The sequence below is a fragment of the Enoplosus armatus genome, chromosome 3, assembly GCF_043641665.1.
Source record: "Enoplosus armatus isolate fEnoArm2 chromosome 3, fEnoArm2.hap1, whole genome shotgun sequence".
NCBI lineage: Eukaryota > Metazoa > Chordata > Actinopteri > Centrarchiformes > Enoplosidae > Enoplosus > Enoplosus armatus.
In genome coordinates this window covers 25,138,687-25,148,740 of record NC_092182.1, presented here as the reverse complement: position 1 = coordinate 25,148,740, position 10,054 = coordinate 25,138,687, and the positions used below count along the sequence as shown (strand labels likewise).

General features: G+C 41.0%; 1 protein-coding gene across 1 annotated transcript in view; it reads left to right on the top strand.

Moving 5' to 3' along the window:
* Positions 1-9,815, top strand: part of LOC139282446 (glutamate receptor-interacting protein 2-like) — a 134,698-nt gene extending 124,883 nt beyond the window's left edge. Inside the window, exons 18-25 of the mRNA XM_070902167.1 lie at positions 2,833-2,972; positions 3,230-3,424; positions 3,654-3,810; positions 5,406-5,520; positions 5,945-6,158; positions 6,394-6,602; positions 8,510-8,656; positions 9,657-9,815. Of these exons, the coding sequence (XP_070758268.1) occupies positions 2,833-2,972; positions 3,230-3,424; positions 3,654-3,810; positions 5,406-5,520; positions 5,945-6,158; positions 6,394-6,602; positions 8,510-8,656; positions 9,657-9,815 (1,336 nt within the window). The remainder of the gene's footprint in view (positions 1-2,832; positions 2,973-3,229; positions 3,425-3,653; positions 3,811-5,405; positions 5,521-5,944; positions 6,159-6,393; positions 6,603-8,509; positions 8,657-9,656) is intronic.
* The last annotated feature ends 239 nt before the right edge of the window (positions 9,816-10,054 follow it).

The following is a 10,054-nucleotide window of genomic DNA, read 5'->3' as shown; positions in this document are numbered from 1 at the left end:
TAAGGAAGGAAATGTACTAAACATGTTTGTCAGGGACAAACACTGTATTTTGATGAGTAACACTGAATGTAAACATAACTTTTGTTTGTTTCCAAGGAAACTCTACAGGGCACCTTTACAGAAATAATGTAGATATGAGTGGATCTTCTGGTTTATGAGTAAAAACTCAAGGTAATCTGTCACAATGTCAACAGTTAAATAAGTGGCAGTAAAACAGTTCTGCATCCACCGATAAAGAACATCCAAAAACACAATTTGTGCACCATCATAGTGGTGATGAACCAGCATGAGTCTTCATTCAGTGACAGTCTGAGCCTGCACAACATCCTACACAACATGAAACAACTCACCTGCAGCTCCACCGTGGCGTGACGAGTGATATCATGTGGGTGTCCACTTTGTTCTTTGTGGGGCAGGTGAGCTCATTCTGCCAAACTACACCCCTTCTTCTGGCAGTAAATTCTGTAGGAACACTTTGTCCCATCGCACCAACCTGGTGCTACTATGTAGATTTGTACATTTTTCTGAAGCATTTGAGGCATGGCACATAAAGGTTTTGTATAAATGTCTGTAGTCAGCATAAAACATATAATTGAATCTTCACTGTTTCAACATTTTATTTTTAGATACGTGGTTTGTGAATTTAACAGTGGATTAGGTGGTGGACGGATCTATTCACATCTCTTTTCTTGTGCTGAATTCTGTGAATTATGTCTCCGAGGCTTTTTGGTAAACTATGTTCCTATACTTAATTGTGTATATACTGATTAGTTCAATCTGGGAAAGCACGTCTAGGCGGTCGACTAGGGCACCACCTACTGGAGGGATGCCAGCGACGTTTTTGTTATTAATTTCAGACATCTATTTAAAAAACGTCTGTTCCACTCATGCCGTGCTTGCATTGCATTGTTAAATAAACCCAGTGGTTGCTCTGTAATACACGCCTGAGAGGAGTCATATCCTGATATATGATCAAAAGCGGAATAAGACTTATAACCGACATGTGAGGGAGTCACGCAGTTGACAGTAAGAAACAGCCCTGACAGTGAGAGCAGCCTCTCCATCCGTGATCAGGATAACTGTTATCCTCTTTGGTGGCAAAGGTCATGACTGTAGATCCGGGGTCATGACCTTTTGTCCCTTGAGAGCAGTAGCTCGTTTGGAAACAACATAGAAAGATGGTCAATACCATTCAAACCACAGCTTTGTCTGGAATGGAGTAATTTCTGTCTTGTGTGCTCAAAATCAATCAAATCGTTCAGGTGTTATCATGGCAACACATGCAGAAACTTAAACCCAGCTGAGTCAGATGAAGGAACCAACCTCCGTTGCCTTATTTAGTCCTCCCTATCAGTGAGGTAAAAGCCTTATTAGGAGAAATAATAGAAGACTCCTTGGGCAATAAATAGAGGGTTTCCCCACCAGCAGCTGAGTGTGCAGCAGGTGCCATGTGACACGGAGTGATGACAGATGAGATAATGAGAAACATGATGCGGTGGAGAGATGGGATAGCAGCTAGAGTCCACAGCAACCAGACTGAACAGAAGATGACATAATGGTTTTCCTGAGTCATAATCATCCACTGGTGAATTCAGTTTATATCCAGTCCACCACACAACACTTATTTCACAGTAACATGTCAGCTTTTATAACCAGCTCACGTGTTATTCCACCGAAACACACCCAGGGAGGCAGCTCACCGCTTAGCCTGCCACACACTTCCACACACACACACACACACACACACACACACACACACACACACACACACACACTCCGTGACCCCATTTCTTGGAGTCTGTGATGTAATTGTTCTATTTCCTGTCCTAAACTGTTGTCGATAAAGCACTTTGCCTTAGATCTGTCGGCTAAAAGCGGCCTATAAATAAATCTGGCTCAGCTTGACACAGAAGAAAGTGCAGGAATACAGATGATTTCAACAACACTGCATCTGTGTGGCTCGTGGAAAATGTTCACACCGACCCAGTTTCTCTTTGAGCCATTTGAGTGTTTTGATTCTGGTAAATCAGCTCAGGTGAATAGAAACTGAAGATATGTAATCCAGAAAACCTTCTCTCTCAGAAACACACACTTAAGTAAATATATTCAAAGCGTGTCCATGGGATATATATGAGTGTGTGTATATGTATGTGTAAACAATATCTCTACCACAATAAGACACAAGATAAAGGACTTTTTTACCAGCTTTAATACAGCGGGCAGTGATAGAGGGATTAAATAGAGTTATTCACTCCAGAGTCACCTTGTTGTAACCTGTGACTTGTCATGTAGTTGTTTACATGAAATTTTGTTTAAGCAGTATTCATTTTAAATTAAATTCCTGAACCCAAATCTGATCCATAAACAATGACAGGATCACTGCGGCGCTGAAGCCTAATGTTTCAGCATCTAGTTTGTATCCAATACTGTGCCCTACAAATTAGATTTGTAAACAGCTTATTTGCACTCGCAAATGTGTTTTAGAAGAAATATAATAAGGTCAGGGATATTGAAAAACGTTTCTGAGAATCTGGCTTTTCACTTCACAGAAGAGTCACTTCACATAAATTACAAAAAGCACAAAAAGCACCAAATTTGCTGGATAAAGATGTACTATTGATGCCATTTTGTCCATTTAGAGCAGATATAAACTGTGAGTAATCAAGTTAATTATCTTAACCTCATGTCTCATAGTAATATTTTCCTGTGTGTGCACAGTACTGAATTGTACATTACTTCTGTGCCTTTGTATGTGCCCTCTTACCTGTGTGTGTGTGTGTGTGTGTGTGTGTGTGCGTGCGCGTGAATGTGTACGTTTTCATGTGTGTCCAGGACAGGGGCTATTCACGTAGGTGACCGGATCCTGGCTATCAACAGCGTCAGTTTAAAAGGCAAGCCGCTGAGTGAAGCGATCCACCTGCTGCAGATGGCTGGAGAGACGGTCACCCTCAAGATAAAAAAACAGCTGGACAGTAAGTATGAAAACTATTGTTATCAGTATTTTGAGGAAAAATTCTGTTTATGTTTTTAAATTCTGTGTTCTCTGTGCCTTACCTACTTCCTACCTTAACTCAGTGTTTTTGAAGTCAGCCCTTGTACACACTCTTGAACCTGACATATTCTTTAAGAGAGATTTAATAAGTTGGAGACAATCAACCTTGTCTTAGGCTTATTATTTGATGATCATTTTATTGGAGGAATCAAATTTTCTAAATGTTTTCTCTCCAAGATGTAGAGGAGAGGAAGGCAGCAGAGGCAGAGGACACAACAGAGAATGAGCTCAGTGACCCTGAGGAGGATGATTTGACGGACAGCCAACAGACCAATAAGCTGTCAGAGCTTTACTCCACAACCATACCCAGCGTCGACTCTGCCATGGAGTCATGGGATGGCTCAGGGATGGACGCTGGCTATGGCAGCCAGGGTAAACTTTGGATTAACACACGTAGATGATGAAAGGCCAGCATGGCCAAAACCTGCAAAACATATTTAGAGTAACTCTATAAAAAGTTTGATGGAACATAATTCATGCCAGCTCTTGTAGTTTCTAATGTAGCAAAGAAAAATCTCAAATCCAAATGGTTCTTTTTATAATTCAAAATGCGGCAATCTGTAAACGAGCACTTTATCTAGTTCCTTCGCTCCTCCTGCAGGCACATACAGCCACCAGGCAGCTGGTATCGCCCTCCACCCCCATGAGTGGCGTAGTGCCAAGCAGCAGCGCAGCACCACACCTCCTCCTGGACGCCGGAAGAACTACCCTTTCAGTGATGGAGGCTTCAGTGAGGATGACTGGGACAAACCACCTGGGTAGGACTGAATTTATTTTATCTTTTTAATTACAAATCATGCATCTTTTATATTTTTGCTGACCATTTTTCTATGCATGCTATACAATTTTACATAATTTTGTTCAACCCCAGTAGCCATTTTTGTACTGTATGAAAATCTTATAATGCAGACTTCATTTGTCTAATCCATCACATTGAACACCAAGCCTTCACTGATGTTAGCAGATTTTAGTCTGTGCACTGATTTATCTCATAAAGATAACGTATTTATGTTCATTGTAATGATTACACAACTCAAACAACAGACAAAGAGTCTGTTACTATGTTTTTCTACCTCGCAGGAATTAATGGAAACCAGTGCATGCCTGGAACACTGTAGCATGGTTTTCTCAATGGTTAGCTGTGATCTAAAGATTATGTGATTTGTAGAAAATGCGCTACAACATACAAAACCACTGGTATGATCCTTAAAAGACACATTTTGATTTAAATGGCTAAATGGACTGAATGCAATGATTCAGTCATTTTTCATGATGTTAAACTGATAAATTGTTCTACATTGTTGTGAAATACTAGCTGCTCAGATAGCACAACTCCTGGACAACGTATTAACATTATATTTAATTTAAGTTGGTTGCATTCATATTGAATACAGGTCCATCGCTGTCCTGTCACACTACATAAGTTCAGAGCCCAAGTTGATGTCTTCAAATAGCTTGTTGTGTCCTACTAACAGTCCAAAACCAAGATTATCAATTTATAATGATTTAAATCAGGTTAAAAAATCTTCACATTTGAGAACGGTCTGAATTTTTACTAGTTAAATAACTTACTTGACTATTTATTTATTTCAAAATTGTCAATTAATTTTCAGTCACTCTAATCGATTGACTTATTGTATTATCTTTATGACTCTGTTGTCTGTTTTATACAAGCAAGTGTGTTAGCTTTAAAACAAAAGGTTGCATTTGATCCTCTGGTTGCATGTGCCAGTATCAGCACCACGGGTTTGTGGTGAAGTGGAAATTTCAGTGTGGAGGTTGAGTCATGAGTATCTGTGTGTTTGTGTCTCTGTGTGTATAGTGATGAGTCAGGAGGTTAAGCCTTGTGAGGATAGCAACATTCACTGGGGTTATATAACACTAATGGGGGTGGAGAGATAGAGAGGAAGGATGGCAAGAAAGAAAAATCAGCTGCACAGTGAAAGTGAATTAATCTTGTCAGTCAAGGACACTCAGTGTTAAAAGATTACTCATGTTGGATTTAACCGGAACGAATAGCCTTGTCCTGTACTGACACTGCCGACATGTTCACTTCGGCTTTGTTGATGATGCTGCAGACTCAATTCCACAGTACACATTTGTTCACGTTACAATGACTCTTGATTGGTCAGGTTACTGTTTTAAGGTACAGAAATGTTTCATGTCATGGAGAAAAAGCACAGTTTTCATAATATACACACCAACCACGACCAATAAGCAGATTCTAACCCAAAAAGCGTTCCAAACATGGATGCTTGTCTATCTTTTTTTCTAATAATACTGCCCCCGGCTGAGATAACTTGTTTCCAAAGCAGCTTCATTTTAATTGAATTTGTGTTTGTGTGTGTGACAGATTTATTGGCCAACAACCGGACGGTATTCTGTTGGATCCAGAGGACAGTTTCTGGTGTCAGGCGCTTGAGGATCTGGAGACCTGCGGCCAATCAGAACTACTCAGAGAGATAGAGGTCAGTTAGCACGTTAGCATCCACCTCTAACTTAATTTGCAGTTATTAGCGTTAGCATCCTTCGACAAAATTACCAAAAACAAATCACCTGTTGGTGAAAATGGCATGTTAGCAAAAGCATCAAACATATCCATTTATATACGCAGTCTAGCTTAAACTGGATTTATACTTGAGGCAAAGGGTTAACTGCAGTGCTGCCCCAGGTTTTAGTTCATAATTCAACGTTAGATTTCACACCCCTGCAACATTAGATGGATTTATTGTACATAATCAGCAGGGTTTCTTTTTTTTTTTTACCTCAACCACCACAGCCAGAAAGATGAATATGTACCTTATACAGATATATAAAAGATACACATAACTTCCGTTCCGTTATGTTAGCATTAGCTGAAGTTTGAGAGTGTGTGTGTTTTGGTTTGTGCAGGCATCCATCATGACAGGAACAGCAATCAGTCTGGGTGTAGACGGTGTTAACAAGCCTCCAGGTGAGCCCATACTGAGCCACAGCAGGATGAGCCCGCTGCGGAGAAATTCTCTCCTGCTCCAGGGAAACCTGCTCCACCAGGGTACACACCTCCACCAGGGTGCCCATCTGCACGAGGAGGCCCACCTGCATGAAGAGGCCCAACTCCACCAAGGTAATTCAAGGGCAAACGTGACAGAGCCAAGGGTGGTTTGTCTAACCTATATTATGAGCTTGGAGAGAAAAGAAAGGCTCCAAAATCTACACAAAAATACGTCTTTCTAATGGAGGGAAAATAAACAAGATTTTACATACAAGCATGTTGCTGTGTTTAGAAGTGATGTTCACTAAATGCTTTGTGAAATACTGTTTTAATCTTATTTAAATACCAACCTTTTCATCCCACCCAGACGCCCACCTGCACCAGGAGGTCCATTTCAACCACGAGGCCCACCTACACCAGGGGGCCCACATCCACCAAGATAACCAATCTCCTCTCATGCACCACGAGCCCAAGCCCAAGGCCTCATTGAGAGTGTCAGAGAGGACGTGGGAGTCTCGCCGGATCAAGGAGGAGATGCAGGGGATTCTGTCCCCAACGCCTTTGGAGCTGCACAAAGTGAGTTCAAACCTCTGTCTGAAGACTCTTCCATGATGTGGCTTCTGTGCTGGGTGAGGACTTGGATTAAATATTGATAGTATTACATAAAGTGAGGGCATGAGTGTAGGGGAAACACTACGAACAAAGTAAAGCAAATCCAAAATGACTTGAAGTTCAGTAAAGGGTTGGGCTCACATTTCAACGATTGAACAATGTGATGTGCTGTTAGCGTGAGTATTATTTTACAATCTACTTCATCCACATTTAGTGCCAATTGGTTGGAATTTTGGGAAATATGCTTATTTGCTTTCTTGTTGAGAGTTAGATAAGAAGATCAATACTGCTCACATGTCTGTGTGGAAAGTATGGAGCCGGAGCCAGAGGGGGGGATTAGCTTAGTTTAGCATAAAGACCTCCTGGCGCTAGCTCCATACTTAATGCAAGACATGAGAATGCTATCGATCTTCTCAGCTGCCTCTGCAAGAAAGTGAATGAGTGCATTTTCCAAAATTCAGCCCGCTGTTAGAAAGTGAACTCACCCCCAGCTCTCTCTGAAGAGTTTAGGGTCTGTGTTGCCGAAGTGTCTCCCTCCACATGTCACCAAAATGTCTTCTGTTTGACTCCATTTTATGCATTGTCTGACTGTTAAGACAAATGATGTTATCATAATAAGAAGTAGGTTGTTTTTCCAGCTAGACCTTTTTCAGAGTAGACTTTATACTAATGTCACATGTCAAAATGTATTCTGTGAAAAAGGCCCATCTGTACTTATTTTGGATTGGTTAACTTTAAAAAGTCATAAAAAGGTTTTATGAGTTTGAGAAAGACCGTTTTTTACAGTGCATGGTATGTAATACAGTATAGAAAGTACAGTTCAGGGACAAACCCCCCTTGGGCAACGGTTATGCTGGTAGCTACATGTCTTCACCCTCCTGTGGATTTACAATAATGACTTCATACAAGGGTCTGTTCAAACTTGCACAGCTCAGGGCCAGAATGAGAAATACATTTATTATCCACAGGGAAAAAATACACTAAAGTCTGAAGGGTTCATTGGCCATCAGCCAAAATGTTGCAGCCTCTACAGCGTCTCATTAAAAGGTCACACAATATTCATATATCATATAATACTGCCTTTTCAGTTTTTTTTCTGTTAACCCACAGTTCTTAGCAAAACATCTGGCCTGCATTACCAATTGTAAAAACATCCATCTTCCATTTATCCTGCATTGATGCTGTGTTGAGCCGTGGTCGTTTGTAGGAGCAGCCAGCAGCCATTTATCCTGCATTTACTCGTGCTTCAGTAAAGCATGCAGCATGGGTGAATACTGTACAGTATATCCTTCACAGTAGTATCATTTGTAACACAAAGCTTTAATGATCGACTTTCATACTTGTATAAATCGACTAATACCATTCCCTATACAGAAACCCCCCAATATATATTTGGATATATAGTCAAATTTACATACAATCATACAAAGTCTTGACATGACACACCAAGCCAACATTACGCATCTGTGGCTGATCATTGCCTGTATTTTTTGTGGTGCATCAGCAGCCATTTCAGCCAGTTCAGCATGTTAAATATGGCGTTTGTGAGAAAGAGCAGTCTGTTTCCATTTTGTTTCATCTCTGTCTTTTCTTCTCCAATGTCTGGCAATGCCAAAACAAAACTCCACACTGCCAGTTGCAACTTTTTTGTCAGACATATTCTCAATTCGTACTCGAAGCACATGATGTGACGGTTTCATAAGATTCACTGTGACACAACAATGGTCGACTCATCTGTTGTGTTTGAGTTTTATTAATGCGTTACTCTTACATCCTGACAGCCGCTGCTTTCTGTTCATGTTTAAACTAAACTGAGTTGGAAGATTCAGTTTCACCAAACCGACCTCACATCCTTGAGTTGCCCTCTGTAGGTAACAGTAGTAAAGGACCCAGAGATTGATGACTTTGGCTTCAGCGTGTCAGACGGCTTCTTGGAGAAAGGAGTTTACGTCAACATGATCAGACCTGACGGGCCAGCTGACCGAGCCGGGCTCAAACCCTATGACAGGATCCTGCAGGTAATGATAAGGAAATCGCTTTAATGTTTGAGGGTGTTAACATCCATATCTGGACAACAGTATAGAACTCGAAGCCCCTTTATACAAAGTCCTAAATAATGGTGGCTTGTTCATGACAAGCTAAAGATGGCTAAGTAAAAGGCCTGAAAGATACTACGGGTCTGGTGATATCTGTGGGTCTGACGCTTTAGACATTTACTCACCACAAAAAGATGTAGCACTAAATAATAAATATGATGATGTTATTTACCTCTTCTAAATTTCTGTGGCCTTTTTGTATAAAATGTTGGTGCTTTGCATAAAAACAGCCTAAAAATACTACATGGTGAATCTAACGTGGATGTAAACACCCTCAAATAAAAATTTTAACCATGTAGTCATAGTTTCATATAATTTCAATGTGAAGGAGTTCAGAGCAAACACAGCTTCATCACATTACTACTTACAGACTGCAATGTGCCTGAGAAGAGTCATAGTAAGGTCAGTATAGCATAGCATGGTTATATATAATTATGGTTTGTTATGTCTTGTTTGTTATGTAGTTGGACCACCATTTCTACCTGTTTATACAGTAATAACCTTCTATTCACCAAACAGGTGTGTAGCTGAGATCAAAATGAAGGCCAAGTTCGAGGATGGGTGTGGCCCGAGCAAGGGGGCCCCTGGCCCACATTCATTTTAAGTCACGGGCCTCATATCCCAGTATGTTAGTACGTGGGTGTAGTCAGACCCATGAGTATTGAGTACTCACTGAGTACTCATGTATCGGGATGTCATTTTAAAAGGCGTGTGTTTTCAATGCAATGTTGCTGTTACTTGCTTAGTACAATGTTATTAATATAGGAATGAAGGTTGAAACGGCAAAAATAAGACCCAATTTATAATCAAGGATTAACCTAAAGCAATAGCTGGTCTCAGTCTTTGTTAGCAAGCTGATGAACTGAACAGAAGTACTATTTAACAGAGCAGCCACTGTCTGCGTCTGTCTGTCTTTGTCCAGGTGAACCACGTGAGGACGAGGGACTTTGACTGCTGCCTGGCGGTGCCTCTGATCACAGAGGCTGGAGACAGACTGGAGCTGGTCATCAGCCGCAACCCACTGGCCAATGACGACACAGAGGACAATAACAACACTTTAGATCACCCGCTAGACCTGTAACACACACACACACACACACACACACACACACACACAAATGACAGACAGATGGATCTCTAGACATACACACACATGCATTCACTCTGTCACACTCAGGCAGGAAACTATAATTGGTGATGAAGTGTAAAGTTATATCTACTGGAACTGGCCCAAACACACACACTCCACCGGCTTGCAATAATTCTACTTAAACACAGAGACTCCTACATACACACACACACACACACACACACACACAC